The sequence below is a fragment of the Labrus bergylta genome, chromosome 19 (genome assembly GCF_963930695.1).
Source record: "Labrus bergylta chromosome 19, fLabBer1.1, whole genome shotgun sequence".
In the NCBI taxonomy this organism is placed as follows: Eukaryota; Metazoa; Chordata; class Actinopteri; order Labriformes; family Labridae; genus Labrus; species Labrus bergylta.
This window is the reverse complement of record NC_089213.1, coordinates 19,645,237-19,671,228: the sequence shown is the minus strand read 5'-3', so window position 1 is coordinate 19,671,228 and position 25,992 is coordinate 19,645,237. Positions and strand designations below refer to the sequence as shown.

Here is a 25,992-nt window from a genome sequence, read left to right as displayed (position 1 = left end):
TACACAACTCAAAACGATATTCATGTGCTGGTGTAAGCAAAATGCTACATCATCAAAGAACTACAGACAAAATAAACAGATAGCAGGAGTCCCTCTCTGCACATTACCAGAACTAGCCTCTCCTTTTACAACACTTAAGCTTAAAACAAACCACAGACAGATCAAAAACCCATCTCTGATTACACTTAGGACCTCTAATACATATTGGAAACCGCAGTGAGAGCCTGTTGGAGCGTCTGCATATCCACAGGAAACATGAGAACAAGGTTACAAACAGCGTCTGAAAGTCCTCCTCTAGGGCACTTCCCTCACATAAACATCACGCCCGCAATTAATGAAAGACAGGAGCCATATTTCCCCCTCACTCACTGATTAGACGTCTAGGTCTCCAACAGTGATTAGAAAATGAAAGCTACCTTAAGTGATTTTCTTCAGCTGAATTGGTTACACCTTTCAAAGCATGCTAGCTACTCTGTTGGTAAACATCGAAGAGGAAAAAGGGAGGCTTATGGATGCTAGGTTGACCTTGTTTGCTTTATTTTGCTAACCCTCCAATCTTCTAATTTGTAAGAGTAGATCCTACAATCTGTTTCACAAGAACAGTTGAAGTACTGTTAAAGCAACAACAGAGATTTTTTTTTTTAAACCAAAAAAAAGAAATGCCTGTGTAAGTTCCTACCTCGCTGGAGTCTTCTTGTTGGTTAATTATAGAGATCGCATCCTCGGCCGCCTGCCGCTTGGCTTCCGCTACTGTACGCTCCATCTTTGCCCGCTCGGTGCTGATCATCTCGTGAGCCTTACGCTCAGCCTCTGACACAGCCTTCTGTAGCTCTGACATGGCCTGCCGCTTCACCTCATTCACCGCCTCCTCTGGAAAGATTGTGGGGACAGAGGAAGTCAAGCCTCCCGAACCTGCAATACAGTGTGCATTGAGTCATCCAATAGACAGAAGATTATTTTCAGTTAGTACACTGGTTATTTCTTTTGCTTTTATCTAAATTACACCAGTTTCTAAGTCGGACTACAAGAATACAAGAGGAGAAAACTTAGCATAACACTTCTGATTACATTTTGAGATCTTTATGGATCTTTTTATTTGATGGTGTTTCATTTTTTGTTTTTGAAAATGTTAGATGAGTCAGATTCTTTGTATTGAATTCAAAAATACTGATTTGAAAATGGTCTTATTTGAGGCTGGGCAAGGGAATATACGTCTTTGATTTTAAACAAACAGTATCGAGCAATGTGTTATTTTATACTTGTTTTGTGTTAAGAATAACCTTGCCGCGCTGGGTGTTATTCATTGGAATTCTAACCAAACGTCAAAGCAAAAGGAGGCTTTTTTGTTTGCTCCCATCAAGCCTGTAACTTGACTAATTGTATATGCAAATCAGGCAATTTATATTTAAATTATGCATTTCCATTGTGATCCCAGAGGCCCATGTGGTGAGGGGAAGTGGGAAACCGGTAGGACACTGTGCAAGGTGCTTGAATATTTATCACCAACTGTAAACATTTTGCCCATTTCAAACAGATGTATTCACCAACACACTCCATTGTGTTCAAATTCCTACTTTGCAATCCTCCCAGGGTCACATTTAGATCAGTCTCTCCATAGCCAGAATATATGGGACTGAAGTAAAAATGATGCAGCGAACACTGAGAACAATGCAGAGAGTACAAAAAAAAAAAGAAGCTGGCACCATTTATCCTTAAGAAAGATGGTTACAGATTCTTGTCTGACAAATATGCACCCTTGCTCAATTTTCTTTGCACACACTACATTTATATTACAACTGTAAATTCTGCTTTCAATATCAGGCAACACATTTTCTTTTAGAGAGGCAGAAACATTTTCTCTTTATCTTGTTTCAGCTAAATTTTTAAAAATAGGTTGGACTTGTCTTTAACCCACAGTGCTGCCTGAAGTCATGGAAATTGTGTCGGTGCTATGTGATACACGCCTTGTGCATGGAATTGTGATTACACACCAAATGCCTTAGATGGAAGATCGATCAAAGCTGGCAAGGGAGGAGAGAACTGGAGAGCAGGCAGTCCCCGGTGGTGATACTCAATTCAATTTAAATGCATATTACTTGTTCTGAGTATCTCACACATCATGCTTGGTCAAGCAAGGGGACAATTTCTTTTCTCGTAGGAGTTTAAAAAGCAGATATACTGTATCACTGATGTTGAATACAAAGTGGATACCGCAAGCATTGAACCTTAAGCGGAAAATTGTTTCAGTTTTTCAAGAGAGCAATAATAGTGAATGCAGCTGCGCTCAAGAGTTTCAAGAATGCTTTTTGTGTACGCTGAAAAAAATGTAGGAACTAATGAAAGCTGTTAAAGCAACAGATTAGTTTCAACACTTGATCTTAACTGGCTCCGCAAATTTTCCTCTTCAAATTAACAACACTTTTGTTAAATGGAATAGCTTCAATGTCTGTTGCTGGGATAATTAAAAAAGTGCCAAAAAGCAAAAAAGTATTGCTACTGTAGTTTTAACAACAAAACCACTGGAACATCTGTAAAAGTAATTTATGTCCGTTTTTTGTCTGGTGCAATAATATTGTTTTACGACCTGACATCATATTTGGAGTGTGCATGGTGTGGTTGTGAAACTCAAATCTCCTTCTGTATTAAATATAAAAGATTGTTCCAAAAGTAGCCTGACATATTAACTCAAGCTAACCAGGGGAGAAGGTTGCCAACAGCAGACTACATAGAGGTGAGTGGGAAGAATGAGGTTTAATTTTCATTCACTTCTAGCCTCTAGTCGTGGATGAAGAAGATAGCCTTGATTTCTAAAAAAGCACATGTCTTAGAAACTGCAGAGAGGTAAAGAAAAAGTGTGTGTGCGACAGACTCACCAGCTTTCTTCCAAATCTCTTCAGGGACGTAACCAGACACAGGCCGGTGCATCAGCTCCCTGTGAATCTCTGGGTAGACACAAAGACACAGCCATGGTAATAATAATGAATCATATATGAATATGACGATTCAAAAAAAGATACCTCAACAGTAGAGGACCTAATATTAAACCCTGGGGAACTCCACATTCATTATCAGTTTTCTGGGAAAAAAATCTGCTGAAAAAGGAGATACCGTCTCTCTAGAGCAGTGATTCTCAACTGTATAGCCTCAGAACTCACCACAAGGTCCTTCATGAGAAATCACAACCCACATTTCTGATATTTTTCATCTTATCAGATTTATTGAATGTAAAATTGTGCAGTATGGGCCTCAGAAGGTACAAACACGTGACAAAGAAAGAACAAAGAAACAACTTAAAAAGCAATTCATAAACTTTTTGACACTATTGATTTTTCCAGGCACACATAATGACCTACTTTTAGGCCCCAAACCAACAGGTGAGAACCACTGCTCTCGAGCATGCCTTTATCAGACAAACATTTAATAGTTATTTTATACTGTCCTTTTAAATTCCTACATAAAAATGTACAGAGAGCATGTGATCGCCCACCTGGAGTTGCGTTTTCCTGTGCTGCTGGGCTCTGCTGCCTTGACTGCCCACTAGCGGCTCCTTTCTTCAGTTCTTCAGCATCGCTATATCGTCGGATCCAGTAGTTGAGCTCCTCGCGGTCAGCCTCCTGGCATCGCCGCAGTACTGTCAGTGAGCGCCTTGTTTTCTCCACCATATCCATGATGCAATTCAGCAGCTGGGGGGGAAATGGAGGGGCAAAGGCGCTGAGTTTACACATAGGCACAGATAAACTGATTCATATTTTTTTTTTAATTGCATTCCTGGAGGGAAGGATCTACGTTTAAACTGCCTTTTTTGTCATGTTATTTCACGAGGAAGTATCTTTTAATACTATCTGTATTATAGAGTTCAATAGTTAACCAGTTGGTATGTAATTTGGAGACAATCTTACTACATCACTTGAGTCAATATTATATATTTCTGTTCAAATTACGTTATAAATTGATTCAACTCTAACTGCATTCCGACAGCGATGTTAAATAGAAATACAATTTTGACAATCTGTCAATCTTCAAACAATTTGAATATTGCTTCAAGGAAACAGGATTAACAATAATGGTGGAAACAAAAACAATAATCAGCACTCACAATGTATATTTACACGCAAACGTATAATTTTATTTGACTAAAAGCATTGATATGCATGTTAAGTCAAACCTTGTCTTTGGTTGTGATATATTTGAAAAACTCTTTGTAAAAATCTTGGTGAACAGCTGGTAAAAAATTCCTCTAATATGTAATATTTGTTTGATTTATCAGGCTTAAATGAGCACTTGTAATCTAGTTTAGTCCTTACATAGACAGAACTATAGGGTAGAGTAATAAAAAAATGTTATTACTTTTCTTACATGGTCAAGGTGCTTCCACTCCTCCGCCCACTCCCTGTCCGTCAGCCTGTGGTCAATCACTTCCTCCTGCCTGGTCCCTGCATGCATACCTGTAAGAAAGAAAAGAAGAAGAATGGACAGACAGGTAAGTAGAAAGACAAAACACAAGGCAAGTTAATGTTAAATAGGGGATCAATTTTGTCCATAATTTCTTTTTCTCCCATAGATCTCTATTTTTTCTGCGCTGGTTAAAACGCTTCCACGATCCATTCTTTTATCCTCCTCCCTTGCTCCCCCCTTTTATTTGCTGTCTTCATCTCTCTCTTCCACCCTCAGGCCAGAAGAAAAAAAAATGACTGAGCTTCTAGTCCAATAAGTATCAATCACAGCCGAGACATGGTAAATGTCTCTCCTATTTTTAGAGCTTGCAAAAGTCGTCATTACAGTTCATCAAAGCTCCGTCTGGGCAGAAAAATGTCTCTAATACAACACTGCTGATTCTAAGAGTACCATTTTGTGCATTCATATCAGCTTTGTTTTCAGTTTGATTTACCTACTATAGCACAAGGATGCGCACTGACCTTTCATTTTAATAAAAGCTCTGGATCTCAGCGGGTATGCAGAGAACGCAGAAGCCTGAGAAATGATGTAAATTTGTAGCAACCGTTGTAACTGTTTGCATTTGTATTTAAAAATCCTCTTTATATTTCTCTTGGTTCTACTACAAAGTGAAAGCTTTGTCAGGATGCCATGTAGGGGGATTGGTTTGTGTCCAATAATCCAAATGTATGGACACACACACACACACACACACACACACACACACACACACACACACACACACACACACAGGCACGCCCCCTGTCCTTACCAATAGGTCTGGCTCTCTCCCGGATCTCCCGATGGTTGGAAGCAGGGTGTCTGTAGGTGTCTCGGTAGTGATGGGCGATGGCCATGTCGTCCAGCCTGTAGTGCTGTGGGGGGAGCGGGCCCGGGTGGGGCAGGCCGTTAGGTTGGTAGGAGAGCCCGTTGGAGGGGCTGAAGCGCTGGGCGGGGCTTATGGTGCAGGGCCGCTTGCTGGGGTGAACATCTGGGTGCAGGGAACCATCTCGCTCGAAACCGTTCTCTTTGGTTCTAGGGGGAGAAGTAAGGCATTCATTGTCACTGCATCTAGAACACTTACGTTTTTCTTTCACATGGGTTGAAACATTTTTGTTTTTTGTTTTAATGGACCTTTGTGCAGCTGTTAAGGGCTCGAGTTGACCTGCTATCTATTTAAAAAAAAACACACATTCACAGCTAAAGCCCAAACACATTCACAAATAACACTCACAAACATACATACAGAATCATTTAGCTTTTTTTTCTTAGCCTGCTTCCAAAGATAAATGTGACCAGGTGTGTTTGTGCGTGCACATGCTCGCACTTGTATGTGTCTATTCACAGTTAAAATCTTGCCAACCCCCAACTCTCTCCCCTCTCTCCGATGAACAGATTGAACTTCTTAATGAGCTGTTTTTATGGGCTCCTAATGCTCATCCACAGCTCTCCATATGCTCTTTCCCTCCATACGTCCGTCTCTCTCTGCCTCCCTCGACTCATCCATCCATTCTTTTCTCCCCCACACCCACTCTCCTCTCTCTCTCCTGCAACAATGTTTGTGTCTACAGGCATTTACACACTTTCACAGACAGTCACCAGTCTAGTGATTTCTGCATCCATAGGATAAAACTACACTATACATAATGAACTGTCATGTTCTGTCAGAACCTCAGCTCTATAATAATAATAATAAACACTAGAAAGTGGTTGAACGTCATGTCTAGTGCTAGCTTTGCTCTCCCAGCTTATATTTTAATGTCGGGCCTTTGTTTTCAGATCACAGATTGGACTATACATTTGTCCCCCCCTCCCCTCTTTTATTGTACTGTTTTATTCTTGGTCTGTTTCTTGCAGACTGTGGTATTAATCAGAATAGATTGATAGTGCTTTGTTGTCTGTAATTAAGGATTCCCATTGAAATTCCAATATTCCAACACCGGGCTCCAATAAACGGGAATACAGAGCAGAGGTAAGCAAAATCCAGAGGTGCTTAGCCAGCCGTATTGGTGCTGGAGCCTCATCTGTAAGTGTTATCAGCCCATCTCCCTAGGCAGACGCACACACACACACACACACACACACACACACACACACACACACACACACACACACACACACCCACACTCACACAGAGGTGCATACATGAACCATACTCACACTTTCACACAAACACCACATTTCTTTCCTCTGAATACAGATGCCTACTTACTGTTCTCTCTCTCCATATATATTCTCTCTCTCTCTCTTACTCTCTCATTTACACGCACACCTTTTCCCCTAAGCTCACTCCCCTGTGGACCAGACAGCCTGCAAATATGCAGGTATTACAGAAAAAGTCAGCCTATCTGACTGTTGGGGGGGAAGAGAGGTGAGAATTATTAATATTGCGTTTGGCATTTTTGTCCCTCAGCAAATATGAAAAGTACATTTTCCTCTCCCCTGTCTGTATTCAAAAGATGTCGACCCCTTGGGGAAAATCTTTATTTCAAAAAAAGCATACTCATATTGCACTGGAAGCAGAGGCCCAAACTGGGAACCTAGCACAAAACATAAATGTTGACAAGGTTCTGTCAAAGGCTTGTTAGTGAAATCATTTTCCAAGCCTTATTGGGATACAATTCATACAAGTCTACTATCAGATTTTGATGCTTTTTCTCATTTATTTTTCAGTTTTACCACATGAAATGTACTTTATGGGCCTGAAAACACAGCAGGTTCAAACATGAAAAACGATAGTCCGACTTTGTGTGTGTTTCTGTTCCTGCTCCTTTGGCGAGGACTTTCAGAAGGAAGATTTGAGGTTTTTACAGTGCGTTGTGCTCCTTGATGTCATATCTTGCTGCTTGTCAATTAGAGCAGGGATCCGTTAATCATTACCAAACTCTGTGACAACAAATGGGGGGTAGCGATTTGAAAGATTGGAGTTAAAATGATGCAGGAGGAGAAAATTAAGGAATTTAACTTTGGCATCAAGAGTACACAGAACACACATCCATCCAGATTTAGAGATACATTCACACTGTTCATCAGGCACAGCTGTCTGCCTGTGTGTGTGTGTGTGTGTGTGTGTGTGTGTGTGTGTGTGTGTGTGTGTGTGTGTGTGTGTGTGTGTGTGTTTGTGTGTGTGTGTGTGTGTGTGACTGTGTGTAAGTCTCTGTCCCCACATCTCTCTCTCTCCTCAGTTCTGGCCCATTAGGAGCAGGAGCCCGGAGCTGAGATGTCCAACAGAGCACGTCATGAGGCCCTGTGGCACACTGACAGACACTTCCCATACATACATTAACACATCACGATTGCCTTGCATTGGCTCAGCTTGTGTCTGTAGAGGGTTGTATGTGTGCACACGGATGCAGGCAGACTCACAGGGATTTATGCAGGAGATCAAATAATAAGAGGAGGAAGAAAAAAAAGAGACTCAGAGGCTTTAATGCTCGGAGCTGGCAAGATTACACAAGAAGTGCTGTGGCTGGCTGAGACATATTCCGCTTCTGATTCACCCACCTGTCTGGTGTCCTTCTCTTGCCGTTCTCATTGACGTCCAGCAGGAGTTCAGAGGAGTCCACGGGGGAGGTGGTGCTGGTGTCCAGGAGCAGCTGCTCGTGCTGAGCCAGGTACTGAGCAGGGTTCTGCTTGGCCAGCCGGGCACAGTGCAGCAGCTCCCTCTGAAGGAGCGGCAGGTTGGCCTGCAGGAAGCAAAAAAAAACAGCTGTTTAGAAACTGGAAGAAATGTAAGAACAGAAATCAGTATACTTTTCTTTAAACTTAGCAGAGAAGCAAGTTATAAAAAAGACTATATAAAAAAAAATGAAATATGTCTTTTTCCTTTAAACAAAAAATCAGACTGAAAGCAGAAAGCTTCAGTTGTAATTGCTAAAAGAGAAAATATTCTGCTAGAATATAAAAGTCCTGCTTGTGTCTTCCAAGGCCTACCTGTTGCTTTGTGCCAAATTGTTTTTTTTTCTGATGATTTTTACACCAACAGATAAATTGACGCATCTCTTTCATCCACACACATAAAAAGCTCTGAAGTACATCACAAACAAATCTTTTCATTCCAAAAACAACCAAGAGCTCCATTCTGTCCATGTGTTTTAACCCCAGTTTGCTCATTACCACTGAACCACCGCCACTTTCTGTGACCCAGAGTGCATTAACACCTCAGAAGTTTCTCTAAAGAACACTTAAAAAAAAAAGAAAGGAAACGGCATAAGAAGGATTCTGCTTTCTTGTGGGGGAGTGACAGGGTCGTGCAGGTATGTGCACGTTGACTTCAAAGACATCTGATGGGGTGCGTTTTTAGAGCAAGAAGATGAAAGTGTTGCGTCAGGCCAGTTCAGACTGAAAGTGGGGGCTACTTTGGCGAGATACATCACAGGAGCCTTTGGAGGAGCCATCTTTGTTAGTTTTTCAGTCTGTTAATCTCTGTTTTGTCCTCGGAAACATAATCTCTCCTAAGTCTCTTTGCTTTGTTTTTTTCTTTCACTTATTTTTCTGAATTCATGACGGATTTTTCAGAACATTTCCTCCTTTTTTTTCCCCCCATCCATCTCATCCTTGCCAAATGCATACAGATATAATACTTGCAAAACAAACCCCAGATTAGTTTGGTCATATCTATGGTTTATAATCACACAAATCCTTCTCCAGTAATTGGCTGTAATAAGAGAAATGCCAAGTGCCACTCTGCGCTTCACCTGCCCGAGTTAATGGTCCGTTAATAGTTTACGATCGTAATTACCCCCTGGAAAAAAAAGAGAATAATATAGATTGCCTTGACCCCGCTGAACTCATCTCTCATTAATTAGAGGTCATCCTGATTGGTGAGATGGGCGATGCATGAACAAAAAGACTGAGTCTAGAAAACTGGGACCACTGAAGGGTCTGGGTCATTTCTCATCATCATTTCTCTTTTGCTTGTGTGCAGTAAAGGTAACCAACATGTACACTTGCATAAGACAGAAGAAAATGTAAGTAGTGCCCAGCAGCCGCAGCGACACTCTGCCCAGGATGATTTATTGAGAAAAAACTGGAGCTGACATTTTGTCAAACGGTGCCAAAACACAATTCAGAAAATGCCACATTCAGGGTACACTGTACTTTATCAACTTAACTTTTCTGTGTAATTTGCAGTTGGAGGAGAAATTGGGGACTTGAACATCTATATAAGTATATTTCCTTTCACCATTCTCTATCTCTCTCTGGAGCCAAACGTGTGAGTTCCTCACAGATTTTCTGTCATTACAGCTCGACGCAAGAAAAACAAACACTTGGTAAGCTAAAACGAGTGCAAACTTTACCCTTTAAACAGAGAAACATTGTCACTTTTTTTTTTTTTACCCCCGTGCCTCGTGTGGCAGGCGTCCCGCCAACACATCACGTCACCGGCGCTGTGTGGTTTATGATTGCCTCCTTCCAGTAAAGAGTCCCAACCAATTTGTGGTTAAGTATTAAGAGAAGGGGAAAGGAGTTGAGTGGCTTTGGCTAGGAGTGGATGGGGTGGAGGGGAGCGAAATCAGAGGGGTCGCCTCGGTCTAACATTAGCGTAATGAAAAACTCCAAACCCTGACGCGCATTGTTGCAGCTGTGCTTCGATGCACCTATAAAAGCTTCCCTACACCTCCAACCGCTCGCTGCTACCATATGTTCACTGGCATTAAAGGCCCCGCAGAGGGAAGACACTAAAATTAGACTGGGGAAAGAAAGAGAGAGAGAAAGAGAGAGAGAAAGAGAGAGAGCGAGCGAAGGAGCGATTGAGGGGAGAGAGAGAGAGAAAAAAAGAGTTGCATCTTTGATTCCGCAGCCATCCCAGTGATACACCGACCATCTGGCGAGGAGACAAGAAGGAAAGGAGGAGGGAAGGGAGGATGGAGAGATGGGGAGCAGTAAACAGAGACAGGGAAGGGATACAGGGAGAACAAATGCGAAAAGGGAATCAAAGATGAAGTAAAGTTAAGATGAGAGAGTGATGTATGGAAGGAGACAGGTAGGACACAAAGCCCCCTGTTTGTTTGATTAGCAGCGATTCTAGTGGGACCGATTTCTGCTGCCCACAATAATGTAGGCCTTTTGAATGTGCACTCACACATGCACACATCTGCAGATGCACGCATGCACACACTGCAGAGAGCGTAAATGGAGAAGACATTGTGTTATGCTAGAACCATTGTTTTTTCCTTAAACCTTAAACCATGCCTGTCACTCAGACACACACAGAGCAGAGGATGGAGTGAGGGATTGAACAGAAAGAATTGAACAAGATCAGAAGTGTGTAATGGAAACAAATGAGCTCTGAGTAAAATTTTCGGCCAGTCTCTGCTCTTCCTCTCTCAGTACCACAATGATATCGATCTCAGTTTCACAAAGACCCAACAGTACATCCCTCGATACTCAACCCAGTCCCAATTTTTATTCATCTTTGGTCACCAAAATGAAACAAAGCAGCAGACCTCCAAACTGCTCTACCTCCTCAAAGCCGAGAGACACGCAGGTTATGCTCCTTTCAAGAACAAACAGCCAGAATACGAGGGGAAATCAAGGCGGCAAATTGGCTAAAGGAGTGGCATGGCTGGATGCTCAAAAGAGTGCTCCTTCCTAGTGCTAGCGTACCTTAATGGCCTTCAATGGGAAACATTTGCGGAGAATGTGGCCTATAGCTGGACGAAGAATCGATGACAACACAAGTGTAAGTGAAAGAGAGTGGGGAACACATCAGGGAGGAAGTATAGTCTTGAGCCAAATCCACACCCTCAATCGTGCTTTCTAGTACAACTCGTTCTGTTAAATGTGCACCTCAAGCAACATTTCCAAGAAACCACAAAAAAAAAAAAAACCTGGTTCAAATATAGTACAGATCCTTTTGAATCTTCAAAATGTGCACGTTTGGTGTAATAGGCCGAGAGGGAATTCACAGATTGAGCGAGAGAAAGAAAGAGGCGATGTGAGAGTAAAAGACTTAAAGCGACATGTTTCATGTGACTGTCAGTGAAAAGGAGAAAAAGACAGTTTATGAATAGGTTTGATAGGAAGGGAGAGAGAGAAAGAGTGAGAGAGACAAAGAGAGGGAGAGAGAGAGAGAGATGAATAACAATGCAAAGGGAAGAGAGTCCAAAAATATAGAGAAAAAGGGATAAATATGGTGAACTTAAGTATGCACATCTGGATCTGGGCTCGCTAAATGTCTTCCAGATTTGCTCGATCAGGCAGGCGAACCTTCAGTAGTGAGTGCAGATTTAAACATCTACCTTCAGAAAGGGGATGACGAATGGTCGCAGGGGGAAGTTGGTGGCTTCTTGGAGCTTGGAGTGAAATTCTTCAATGGTTAGCGTGGAATTCTGGAAGAGAGAGAGAGAGAGAGGGAGATGAAGAGAAAACACATGAGTCCATGTGGAAGGCATTAAGTGATAATATTACTTAGTGGAAGCTAAGCTAGATCCCTGCCTGCAGTGAATGTTTTGGGTCTCTGTTAATAGGAAGCATACGGGGCGAGCCACGGCGCAAAGAGCCACAAAAAACAAAGACACACATCTCCGTCAATTAACAAAACAAATACACACGCAGGAATCACATCATCAAAAAAATATGCAGCAGGAGGGAGAGAAGGGCTTTCTTTTTTCTCTCTTTCACCAGTTTGTTTTGCTCTCTTTGGAACATGAACCTGGGAGGTGTAGGACTTGTAGCTTTATTACAGCAAAAAAGAAAAACTGCATTCTGCATATTTATCTAAACATTGAAGCTTAATAGTCTGAAGGCTTGTTGATCAAGTTACTTTCTGCCTATTCTTGTATCAGCTAAGATCTTCCTTTTTGTACGTCAAAAACAGCTGACATATTAGGCAAATTGAGAAAACGTCAACTGATATAACTGTGGTCTATGGAAATTATGAATTTTGCAGCTCAACATATTCAGTGCTTCATGACTTCTCCTTTGTTTCCATCTGTTGGCCATTCATTCTGATGATCACACTCATACTTCTCTGGTGTGTTCTTGGTCATTTCAAGGCAGATGGATTTTTTTTATCAGCACAGTAGATGTGCCTAGCTGTGGCTCAGAGGTAGAGAGGCTTTGCTTCCTTTTTTTTTTCTTCAAATAAGTAGACCAGCAGCTCAATCATCCACGTGTTGAGATGTCCTGGAGCAAGGCATTGCCGCCTCAATTGCCCCTGAAGGTGTGACAGTGTGTGAATGTGGCTTGGTACATTTGCATCCTCTGCCACTAGTGGGTGACTGTGTGTGTGAAAGGGTTAGTGTGGCATGTAGTGTAAAGTGCTGCAAGGTGGTGGAAAACTGGAAAATGCTATATTAGAGCATTCCATTTACCATCGCACTTCAGACATCAATGTCAACCAAACAATCTGTTTTTCTCTTTATTCAGACTTGACAAGTGACCAAAATACACTATGAACCAGGCGTATTTGTGTTTATGGCGCATGGTAAAAGCAGCGGGAGTGTATGACTGTATTTGGAGCAGCAGGGGGTCCAAACTAGGTTACGCTTTTCACTTTGTCAACCCTGCACCTCTAAACATTTTGTCAGTTCTGCATCTTCTCCTTTGCTCGCCTGTAGCTCAAATTAACATCTGACAAGACAGAGGTGACACTGTTTTTTTAATTTTCAACATCTGCTTTCCCTAAGATGCAGAGGACTAAGATAGAGTGAGGAGAGAGAGCGAGAGCGAGGTGAATGTGAACGAGAGAGATGAATCTGCTCAACAACAAGCAGAAATATAAATAAGAAAGACAAAAAAAAAAAAAACTAGCAAGACAGCGAACATATAAAAAAAAGGGAAGCAGATATTTTTTCACTCCCCACACCGTCGGCGTTATTTCCCAGACCTGAATTTTGTTACATTCAGCCTTACATCTGTTCGCCCAGATTGCGTAGGGGCTGTTCTTGACAGCTAGTGAAACCTCCTGAGTCTCCCTCATTCCCTTTCCACAGCACACAACCAGCTAATTAACGGTGTCACTCTTTAAAAAAAAATTGAGTGGTGGGAGGGGGGGTGGCAGAGAGATACTGAGCTAGAGAGGAAAAGAAGAGGAGAGGGAGAGAGAGAGGGGTACGCAAGCCAAAATGACACAGGAGAGGCATGTGCGCATGCAGACGGTGAGAAAAATAAACACAGTGAAGCCAAAAGGAGGCTATGCTCTGTGAGGCTAATTAAAAAAATTCCTCCCTCCGTCTCCTCCGCCTCCTCCTTCTCCACACAACATTCAATCACTATTTCTGTATTCCCCCGCTCGTTACGCTCAAATCTTTTTTAAAGCACACAGACGTGTGATAAATCTGTAGATCTGCACATGTTTTTTTTCCCTCCTCATATAGCTTTCATATAACCACGTCGGCTAAGCTGGAGGAACACATCTGTCTCATCGCATCTTGCTTAGATTCATGTATTCTGATGCTTGTGAGCATCTTTCAAGAAGAAAGTTTAAATTGTGTAATTCCTTGCGTGCATCTCGTTAATGCCCTGCATTGGAAGTTTAGTGAGACAAATTCTGTTTTAGCTTTTGAACGCATCAAGACTCCAGAGCTCCAAAGTGATATCGGGAATGCTTTTATCTCACTGTTGAAAAGCTGCAATCACCATTTCTTGAACAAATTCCATTTATTTATCAGCTAAATTATCAAATAAGGCTTCAATATTGCATCTCACTGAGTCTGGTTTTAAGACCTGCACATTTTTTATAGCTTGATATAAAAGTAACAGGTTTAATCGTTATTACCCTCTGCTACTGGCTTTAAGTTTTACTGGGTGTTACATTTTAATTTAAATAAAAATGAGGCTATTCAATCCAAAAGGCTACAGGTGCATAAGGTTTGATGTTATGCTTTGTCTCAGATAACAATACTCTGTATTTGTTCTGCTGCATTGAGTAAAAGTCTACACAGGACTGATGGATGTCAATCCTAGAGGCACTGATCTGCAGAAGTGTTTATTTTACCTTCATGCCTGAGGGACCAGATGGGTGAGGTTTCTGGCATGAGAAAATGATAAAGCCTAAGAGAAATACCCCTGGGGGTTTTCAAAATCAGAAGTATTTCAAGAATATTATAAGTATTTTTTTTTCTTTTAAACGTTTTCACTCATTAAACCTTTCCATCTGGTACCTCAGGCATGCTGAACAAACGCTCAGAATGATTCTCTAATAGGCCACTAATGGATTTGGAGAGTTACTCACCACCAGCCCCAGCACTAGTGTGCGGACCCGCTCGCCAATTTCAGGTGAGATGTCGTTCCCAAACTGTTGCAGAGTCGTGAGGAAGCGCTTCAGCTTGCTGAGCTGCCGTGCGCCACAGGCCGGGGGCAGCTGCTGGTTGGCCAGCGAGGAGGAGGAGGAGGAGCTAGGACCGTTGCTGTAGCCGTTCGGTGGGGATGGAGCGCCGTTGAGTGACGTCGGAGAGTGGCTACTGCCGTTGGTTACTGAAAGAAAACAAGGACACAAAGTGGAGAATTTAACAAAAAAAAAAAAAAAAAAGTATGGAAATGGAAATAGAACTTTCCTACATACTTGTTAATCAAAATCTGTAACTTTGCCTTAAAATCCAATCAAAGGACACATCATATATTAAATGTATATGGAAATGCTGTTAAGGTTGCGGGGGCAGCTAAGGGTGGTGGGTTGTGTTTCTTCATTGAAAGCGTATCCCTTCATTAGAGCTAGTAGCTCATTTCAAATAGCTTCATGGGACCTAACCACTGATTTTAAATATGATACATCGCCCCGAAAACATTCACAGTCCCCGACATTTGTTTCCAATGGCGGCACGTTTGATCCTCTCATTAGATACACATTTCTGAGACATGCTGTCTTCCTGCGCCTCCTTCTCCCTTTCCCCTCCTTCCGTGTAGCCTAAACAAGCAGGGGCAGTGCGACCCCCCGTTGCTCCCCAGCACGGGAGCAGTTCATGTTTATGTGTGTTGGGGGTAGTTTGTGTACAAAGAGATACACGGCGGCATAAAGCTCTCCCTCTAATGAGATTAGCTTTTGACTAGTGATCCACTCACTCCCTCTCTGGCCGTCGTCCAAAGCCGCCGCTGTAAAGAGAGGAGAGAGACGAGATACTCAAACTGCATCTGCTAACAATTACGTCGGGTGGAAATCAAAGCGTGCTGCTTTGTTAAAACCTTCGGCATGTGTAATGAGAGAGTCGGGGCCTTTCCTCCCTCATCGCACAGAAGCCCAAATGTTAATTGTGGAGTGTGAGCTTTTAAAACAGAAATCAAGATTAAAGGAGAGGGAGAAAGTAAACAGCAGATCGGAAGAAAGAGAGAAGAGATTGAAAGAGAATACAATGATGCCTCTATGGCAAAGAACCAGCCCTTTTAACGCAGACTTGAGTGCAGACTTGGAGTATTTGATTCTAGGGCTCTTCATGGAAGTGATAAGTATGCACTTCTAAGTGAATACTAGGCTGTAATTTGCTTGTCAGATGCAATGTGCGCATCATGGCAAAGCTCCAACGGTTTACCAGCATGGACATTAATGAACTTGTTGGGTGAGGTGTTTGGATGCCAGTGAATTGGAAAGGCTCAATACAACGTGTTAAGGAGCACTTGTGATGTTGAAGGATCAATGTTTGTTGGAAAGTCTTCAAATCCACACTGTTTTAAATTGTCGCTGTGAGTTTGTTTTCTTTGGGTATTCAAGGAGAAAATACTCTTATCTGGTCTGATACACAGTCTGTTGCATCAACACAGCTTTTGTGATGCAACCAATCAGTGAATCAAATCAGTGTATCTGCTGATGTCAAAGGATGTGTCCAAAACCAGTGCTTTCTTTCCCAAAGACTAACATGAGTTCACCCCACAGCTGGAACTTTGAACACAAGGTCAGGATGCTGTGACATGGTCACCTGTCTGATACGCAGGGCAAAAAAATATGAAGGGAAGGATGACTAGATCTTCTATAAATAGATTTGGTTCTGCTGCATCTAAAATCCTATCAAAGTGTAGGTGTGTTTTATTACTTTGTTACAGAACACTAATGGGATGGTCTGCCATACTCAATAGAAGACTTTAACTTTGGTTTGTAAATTAGGAAATCAGAGCAATTGAGATATTTTACTCACGTTGTGTCATAAAGCAAAGACCGCGGTGAGCAGAAGGTCTGCAATTAGATATTCTTTCCTAGCTGTGTGCTACTGATGAGGTAAAACGTTCTAAGTCTTTGTATCACCTTTCTGGATTGGGCTATCACTAGCATCACAAACTAGTCACCAATAAGAGTGTAAAAACAGAATTTCCCCTTGCGGGATCAATAAAGTAAATCTTAATCTTAATCTTAATCTTAATCTTAAATATGTAGCACATAAAAAACTGTAAATCACAGCCTTTCTTGAGCCTAGAGCATAACTGCTACAGCCTTTCTTGTTTTGTTGTCTCGACTGTTGTGATCAAATGTACAGATTCTTCAGCAGTATACTGCTAGTTTTCTTTTGGCTGTGCTTCACTAAGGGTGTAAATAAAACAGAATATGGAGTGTAAGACATACAAATCTGTTATTTTGTAATCAAATGTTATTTAAAGTTTGACAAGAAAACTGTTTAACTGTTGTAAACCCTTTAGGTAAATCAAATCAATTTCCCCTTAGAGCCGAGCTATTAGTGTGTCTTAACTCACATGTGGTGGGGGTGTAGGAGCTGTTACGGGGAGCTCCTTGTGTGCTGGGTGGAGGCGGCATGGTAGGGGGGGTCAACCTGGACTGTGTCTTGACGTCCGCAGGTGAGTCGGGCATGGTGGAGAGCTTCCCAGTGCGATCTGAAGGAAAACAAAGGATAAAGCAAAAGATAAGAATAACATGTCGTTACATGCAGATAGCTTCAGACAGGAAATACACACAACAGCTAAAGGCTTCACACCCCACATCTCTGTGCCTAAAGGATCTATATCATCATTTGCACCATATAGCAACAGGATGTAATCTGATAACAAAGTGCCTGTATGTCTGTCTACATGCCACAATGACACTGATGCAAAAGGCTCAGGCTGACACACGCAGACACCTGAGAGAGGAGTGTGAATCTGCAGCCAGTAGTTCTTCTACCACCATCTGTGTCATCCTGCATGCACGATGTACAAAGCATCATCCACTGCGAACAACTGCAGTGATCAAACATAATGCACACACACACACACACACACACACACACACACTCATACATACTCCCCGGCTTAATGCATGTATCCCTTGATGTTAAATTCACATGTCGATGTTTTAGCTCGGCTGTTTGAACAACTGATTCCCAGATATGACTCATAGATGGTTCTATTTTAATCCAAAATGTAATGCTTTTGTAAATTGTACTTGGACTCTCTTTGTATTTCCGTCTGTAACTTTGTGTTTTTGCTGCTGCCTGTCTTGGTCAGGTCTCCCTTGAAAAATAGGTTTTTCATCTCAATGGGACCAACCTGGTTAAATACAGGTTAAATAAAAAAAAACAACAACATCTGTTTGGTTGAAACAAGGCAGAAAATGAAGAACTCATCAGTAATTTCAAGATGTCAAAACGAACGAAATTCAATTTATCTTGAGATAAAGTGACAAAAGAAGGACAGAAAAGAAATGAATCATTCCTACAACACTTAAGTAAGAAATCCGACAACTCAAACAGAAAACCAAAAAAATAAACATGAATGCAAACAACATGCTGATTTCCCTGATTCATTTCACACATTACTCTGTTTTTGACAAATAGATAATGTTAATGAAAAGCTAAACGTATTTGCATACCACATGCCAATCTTCACCTTAATCACTTCTTACACAATGTGACGATTTTCACCATAACTCTTATCTTGTATTTGGTTTAAACTTGGCACATAAAACGCTCATCACAAACCAAACATCTCTGCAGAGGACAAGCCTGTTTTCGCCTCATTCAGTTGAATTGTTCTCAACCGATAAGTGACCCTATCAAATGTGTCAACAAGACTTTATCGCACACTTTCATGAGGGGTTGAGCCCAATTTTTTTGCAGGATAAGATACACAGCTTCCCACAATAACAGCAGTAACGAGGCTATCCCGGAGTTAACAGACTGTTATCAACCCTCTCTAAGGCACATTGTGAAGAAGAGATTATAAAAAAAAGGAGGAAGGAGAAAAAGAGGATGGAGAGAGGAGAGGGGAAGGGAGGGGGCTGCAAGAGAAACAAAAGTGCAATCTTTGACATTTGGAACATACAGCTGTTATCGTGGAGGGGACTCCACTCAAACATACAACCACACTGATATCGCAACTATGGCAACAACAACAACAACACACACACCCTAGAATCAGGGGGGTACGACTGAATGTTCCAGAAAAAAGATCCCTGTTAGACATTTTTCTCAAGACCCAAAGGACATATTGATGTTTTTACGTATACAGCCTATTATGCAATCGTATAGTTTGCATGTAACTTCAGTTATTTCAAACTTTCCCTGTGTTTGTGCATTCGAGTGTTTACACTACAGGCTATATAAACGCCATGCCGACAGTTTGGATCTGCAGTGTTGGGTTTTAGGTGACATGAAAGAGGAACTCTCATATGAGAGAGACAGGATATTCTAAGCCTGTTAGCTATAGGCCTGAGCCTCAGTCACTGTGGCTGGCTGCTGCTGAGGTGCACTGTGACTAAGTATTTTAGTCACGCTAGCTCGGCTTTAGCAGGCAGGCGAGTGAGGGATGGAGATGTCTCTGAAATTAAAAAAAAAAAAAAAAAGAGCGAGAGAGTGTCTTCATACATATTTTCAGATTTAACATTAAGGCCACTTTTGTTTTTTCTGCATGTTGACCCCTTGGAAACACAATAAGAGATAACGTGTTGTATATGAATGAAACAATGGTGAGAAATAGACTTTTTAATTACATCTAACGCCATCATGAACAGAACTTTAACAAAGAATGGACTCTTGAAGCTTTATTAAGAATGGTGGCATACAAAAAGGTAAAGATTCATTTATTTCAAGTGTTACAAGAAATAAGCAGTTCATGTGAAACTAAAATAAATGCTGATACACTGACGTCTATAGTCACTATGATGGGAATTTAGGAATATTGTCAGCTATTTTCTGAGGACACTGAAGTCTCAGGGAGCCACAGAGGACTTGTTCTGAGCTTCCGGTGTAGCCATTGGTGAGGGACAAAGGACGTCCATTTCTTTGCAATGCCATAGTTGACAGTCCAACCAGCAACTAGAGAAGTGAGAATAGTTGGTGTTGATGAACAACCTCTTGAAGGGGATTACTAGCTGCACTTGCATACAGATATGTGTTTAAAGACATTTCTCAATCTGTTGTTAAGTTATTGCTAATGTGTTCTGGGATTGCATTACGTTGATCAGTCTCACAGCAAACCAGCACAGACTCACTGGAGTCAACAGTGAGATGCAAATCCTAAACCAAGACCCCAGAACACTACAGACTACTTCATTTTTTTTTGGATTACTGGGATGTGTTCAATGTGTGCTGAGTCTCTTAAAAAAAGTAAGGTTTGGGTTGCTTTTGACTTATGAATGACATGTTAGTCTATTGAACGCCATAAAACTAAATATTAGTGTAAAAGTTTTGACTCAGCAAATGCAGAGCGGAATAGGCGGAATTGAACAGAGGTGCATGAGCGGATACGGAGTGGAGATCAGTGGAAAAAAATGAGAAGTGATTAGGAAAGCAGAGAATAGAGGAATGGAGGTGAAGGAAGAGTCAAATTTAAAGAGAAGATGGAGAGAACAGATCGACCTTCCAAACCTTAAAGCATCTATTCAGTGAGCTGCAATACCTGCCTGTATACTCTGTCAAACGCACGCACACACACACACACACACACACACACACACACACACACACACAGCCTCTTTTCATCCTATCAACATGGATTAGCGTACAGCAGAAAGGTTTACTGCTCTTATTTCACCGCAGTAAAAAAAATATATCTGGACTATTTATTTTATAAACTCAGCCTACAGCAGAGTAGCGAGTGGAAACATATAGTCTTACCTCTGGCTGCCAGCTATCATATCCTGTATGCCCGCCTAAATATGATCTATGAAAATACAAGGTCATTAAAGAGGACGGCTGGCTGACAGGGCCCAAGGTAATTCATCATTGTAGAGTCAAACATGAGAGTCTGAATGTACACGCTTAACGAACCCAAGTTAAATAGAGAGAAGTTAACGTATCACACATGGTTCTACTTACTCTGTTCCTCTGAGTCTTTGAGCTCATGCTTAAAATGGTTCAGTTTGTTTGTTTTCTTGTAATGAAGAAGTCATTACGGTGATCTATTGTCAAATATTACGTCCACATCATTTTTTGTGACTCGATTGAAAAAAATTGGAAATGACTCACATCCTCACAATACAACGATGAATCAGATATTGACTTCAGGTTGTCTGCAGATAGAAATGTCTAGAATAAACTCCTGTTGAAAAAAGTGTTTCAAGAGAACACTGACGCATTATTTCCCTGAGGTACTTTCGGATAAATACTTTCCAGTGGATTTGAACTCAGCAAAATAGTCCAAACATTATATTGTAGATACTCCTAATTTTGGAATCTGTGATTTTTAATGCTGCTTTCTAAACAGTCTGTATGAATAAATCTCAATAATGCTAAAATCATAGTGCTGAAAAAAATCTAGAAATGACAATTTTTTCTCCATTTTCCACAATCATCGATGATACCCATTTATCAAACACTCTCAACATCACCATTTTTATTGTAACTTTATGTAGTTCTTTTATTATGACTTTGCTGTCTGCACAAGTTTAGGACTTAAGTCTCTTTTATGTTGGGTGAACAGCGTTATGGTGAGACTTCTCAGACCATAAAAGTCGTTGATAAAATTTGATAAAATGTTGATGGTTTGGCATTATTACTGTAATTGATCTAAACTTTTTGGCTTTTGAAGAAAAAGAGATCAATAACGGCTTTTCTGCTTATGTTTTTTTTTCTCCTGGAGATGTAAAAGCTCTTGCCACTCATTAGTTGACAACTTAGAAATTACATTGTGATTTTCGGATAAAAATAGGCGGTTATTGTCAACGTTTTTTTTTCCCCTGAGATAGATCTTTTAGACTGGATTGTGTCAAGACTTGCTCATCCAAGTGTGACTTCTCAGTGAACTGCAAATGAAAAAAAAAAGATGGATATTCAATTTGAATCTCGTGAAAAAAGGGGGAAAAGCATAAATGTTTGAACTCAAGATCCATCTGTAGTCCTTGCATGGTGCTGGAGGCCCTGCGGCGGCGTGAAAAGATGAGTTTGGTTACAGGCTTGTAATTGGGGATTAACACCTGGGTCAGTGTGAGGATTGGGGAGGGGGGGGGGGCAGTCGTCGTGGGAGATGAGAGAAACATATACCCCTGAAAGCATTTCAAACTCCACACACAGCCCCTTGGGGGAAGAAGATGAAGGATAAAGTGTGAAATCCATGTACACAGCAAATACATGCACCCAGGCTCTCTCTCTCTCTCTCTCTCTCTCACACACACACACACACACACACACACACACACACACACACACAGAATCGTGTCTGTTTCTGATATGATTGAGAGCACTGCAAAGCATAAAAGCAGAATAAAATCGATGGCTTTATTCTAACCAACAAGGGCCGCACCCACCCGTTCACTCACATTTACTATACCACTTGAGTCAATAGCAGTACACCCTCTACAAGGTAATTCAGCGAGTCGATATCTGATTTGTGGAAAAACAAAAAAGACTTCTTACAACTGCAGCACATTACTGAAAAACTACTTGGGGCAAACGAATGTATGTAGTATCCATTTTCCATGAGCAAATTTGTCTATTTGTATATTTTAAAATACAAAATATGTATGGAGACGACGACAGACAATCCCTCGTCTTATTACAGCAGCCAAGGCAGGCTGAACAGCGCTTTCTACCTCATGCATAATTCAGTTAGAAAAAGCACCAACCTGAACAAGCAACCTTAAACAACCTTGAAAACAAAGTCTCCTCCGGTCTAATGTGTCTGTTAAAAAGTTAATGGCTGAACTTAATGCACATCTATTGTCCATTTATTAGACCTGTTAGCTCACGCTCGTTGCATACAGTATACGTAGAGCTGATTTGCGGCCGGCGGATGGATGTTTATTCCAACACTGGACAGGTATTGATGTGCGGAGCGTTAATGGAAAGGGTTCCGATGAGTGCTTTGACTTTGTCTAACTCGCTTTACGACTTCTCAGAATTGCCGTCGTCCAGGAATGAGTGGATGGCAGAGGTGCCGAAACGTATTAAGGATAATTGTAGATTATTATCATTACATGTATTTGGCACATTGTTGGAATGTAGAAAGGGTAAAGTGATTGCACTGATATCTGCCTAACTATGAACTACGACCTCCCAGGATGGGGTGAGGTTATAATGACCACCAATAGTAATACACCAATAGCACTGTTACACTGCACAGTGAGAACATTTTGAGCTTTGGCCCCGCATGTTTTCTTTGTACTGTCAGAGATTGCACATCTTTGCGTTGTGGGTACGTCAATCAAAGAGATGTTCAGTCTAAGAGTTTGAAGTTGGCTGAAGGGGTAATATTTCTCTGTATTTCACAAGCAAACAGGCCCACTGGAAGGTTTCAGAGCACCAGGTTGAGAAACATCAAATCTGTGATTGTACGTTCCTTGTTATCATCTCATATTAAAGACAAGGATTGAATACACAAAAGTCCATAACTGCTCTCAAAACACGCCATCAAAAGCTTCCTGTTAATATTACAGGCCACAGCTGAATGTATCGTGTTTGTGTCTTCTTTAATCTCTATACAATCTTCCCCTCAGGGCACACAGGGCGCTTCTAGAAATGAGGCAGAACCCTGGACGACTATACCTGCCACTCACAAAGATGTCTTCACACTTACATCACCCGTTTGCATCGTCTATGATTATGGGATCCACCATGTTTGCAAAATCTCCCCCGTCTTTCTTTCTTTCTGGCTGTCTGTCTTCGTCTTTTCTCTCCCTCTCGCTTGTAACCCTCTCTCAGCCAAAAGCTCAAAGAAAAAGAGATTTTATCCCCCCACTGACTTTACATACACGCCTTTTTTTCTGAGGTTACATGCAAGTTACATCACTTGCCTAAAACAAGGTTGCTGCAGCGAAGATATCCAGGAGGAACGCGGTCCCTGAGAAACAGTTCAAATACGCTACAGAGACGACTCTGCTAACCCACAACTCCAGGCAGTAATACAATGTAATATCAAAACCTCACATTTCATCATCGCATCAAATAAGCTATCAGGTCATTTTGGATTCAAATCACCCCGCAAAACGGGGACGACGCCGCCTAACCTTGATTTTTTTAGATTATTCACAGGCATGACTTCAAAGTTTATCATCGAGAGAGAGTCAAACCATCTCAATTACACACTTCACGAGCCAGAATTGCCACTTTTTGTGTGTGTATGAGTGTGTGGTTTTTTTTGTGTGTGTGAGTTTGTATGTGTGTGTGTGTGTGTGTGTGTTTGCTGCGATCGTACAGTTGGAGGCCCAGAAAATGATGTGATAACAGCGGCGGTAATATGCCACTCGAGACTACTTCACACAGGCAAATCCCATTCTTCAAAAACGACAATGGATTTCAATCACGCTGGGTGAATTTTCCAGAGTTGGCGGCTGTGACATAAACAATTTACGGTGCGCCGACTCGCACATGAGCACAAGATTGTATTAGTCAGACATAAGATATCATCATAATGGAGTTAAATGGAAAAAATGTACACAGACTGACCCGCTTATGCCCCGTACACACACACACACACACACACTGACATAGAATCAAGACATGCATAATGCCGTCAACACACACACACACACCGGGGTGTGAAGTGAAAACTGTGAGGCATTGAATCCGCAGGAAGCCTGTGAATTGAGCACTAATGTCCGCAACATGCCCATGTGTGTGCAAAATGGTGCCTCCGGGTGTGTTTTACCCACAAAAACACACACAAAAACACACACATACACACACGGTATACAATAAGAGAGCGGGACAGATAGGTAATGGAAAAGATGAAGTAATACAGCGACGCTCTGATAGTGGCTTGTGTTGTTGATTGCTCTGTGTGCAGAGTGCAGATGTGAGAAAGAGGGAGCGAGAGACACACAAGGGAGGAGCAGAAATGGAGAGAAGGAGAGGACGGATGTGTTAAAGAACGCTGTTGCGCGGGACAGGTGGGACGATTGAGATTCAGACGGTGTACACAGAGGAACAGGAGGAATCCATCGGTATGCAACAGGGGTAACCTCTCGCCTCTTCCCATCATCCTTCTCCTCCAAAACGTGCACACCCCCCCCCACACACACACAGAATAATCGGCAGCCAGATGGAGCAGTATGCAGAACATGTCCCATCAAACTCCACCCGCTTGTCAAGAAGATGTATGGATGCAACGCCCTACCACAAATCCACAAGCACACACACACACACACACACACACACACACACACACACACACACACACACACACACAGACACACAGCTAGAAACAAAACAACACACACTCACACACATTCACACACACAGCTGATTTCCATTTTCTTATTTCCCTCTACAGCAAAGGAGAGCAGCACCTTCATCAGTGCAATTCTCTTTTTTCTTCCCCCCTCTGTCTTCTTCTCATCCTCTCGTTCTTGCTTCCCCTCCTCCTGTCTTCGCATCTTTCCCGTCGTGGGAACACACACCTTCCCCCTGATTTCTGTATTCTGGAGACCTCTGCTTCAGCTAATCCCCAGCAAACATTAAAGGATGCAGGAACTTTGGGCACAGCCTGACACAGTTTCCCCCTTACTTACTTCGTGATTCAAGAAAGAAGCCAATGAGCTGTACACACCACTCATTTCTCTAATCATTTTCCTTTACATTACACTATGACACAGGCGCACTTTTCACAACTACTGACCTATATGTTGTCTCTTTAACTCAAACACTGATACAAGTACATCTTTTGTCCTTATCTTGTTTTGTCTCAGTTTGCCCTGGTGTTAATTCTACATCAAATCAAAGCACATACATGCATTAAGTTTCACTGAAACTTCCAGGAAATAGCAGGAACATGTAGGCCTATACGTTTTACTTAACTTTTACCATAATGTTGTTCTCTCCTGCAGCAAGAATGTATTTAACCTACTAACCTGAATGTCATTACATTGTTCTTTTTTTATTATTAGAATTATTGCTTATCTTATCATTTTATTTTCCAAAAAACAGTTTGCTTGCAAGGTTGGATTTTCTCACAAGACCAATACTGATAGAAGAATGTTGGGATGTAAGTCTTTACTGTAAGTGTATCCTATTTTTTATATTTCACATGATAACACATTAAAATCACAATATCAGCTATATGAAAATAAGAAAGGTGGAAAAATATAATTTTAAGTGCACTTTGTCTTTATTTCACTTCATTGTGACACCATCCTGCCCTGATATCATAAAGAAGACAACATGAAGGAGAAATGCTACAATAGATATTCTGCTTTTCCCGATGAATTGTAATTTCTCTCTCAGTGTAGCATCGTGTGTTTACACTTTGTCAAGCCAGCACAGA

At 41.5% G+C, this 25,992-nt stretch overlaps 1 protein-coding gene across 2 annotated transcripts in view; it reads right to left on the bottom strand.

Moving 5' to 3' along the window:
• runx1t1 (RUNX1 partner transcriptional co-repressor 1) overlaps positions 1 to 25,992 on the bottom strand; it is a 57,598-nt gene that overhangs the window by 5,513 nt on the left and 26,093 nt on the right. The window contains exons 2-10 of one of the 2 annotated variants that reach the window (XM_020654227.2): positions 17,056 to 17,193; positions 14,615 to 14,856; positions 11,679 to 11,768; positions 7,939 to 8,120; positions 5,207 to 5,469; positions 4,357 to 4,445; positions 3,488 to 3,683; positions 2,874 to 2,942; positions 680 to 912 (exon numbers count right to left, since the gene is read on the bottom strand). In XM_020654227.2, coding sequence (XP_020509883.1) covers positions 680 to 912; positions 2,874 to 2,942; positions 3,488 to 3,683; positions 4,357 to 4,445; positions 5,207 to 5,469; positions 7,939 to 8,120; positions 11,679 to 11,768; positions 14,615 to 14,856; positions 17,056 to 17,193 — 1,502 coding nt within the window. Of the gene's footprint in view, positions 1 to 679; positions 913 to 2,873; positions 2,943 to 3,487; positions 3,684 to 4,347; positions 4,446 to 5,206; positions 5,470 to 7,938; positions 8,121 to 11,678; positions 11,769 to 14,614; positions 14,857 to 17,055; positions 17,194 to 25,992 lie in introns of both variants that reach the window. The other variant, XM_020654225.2, reaches the window with a different exon arrangement.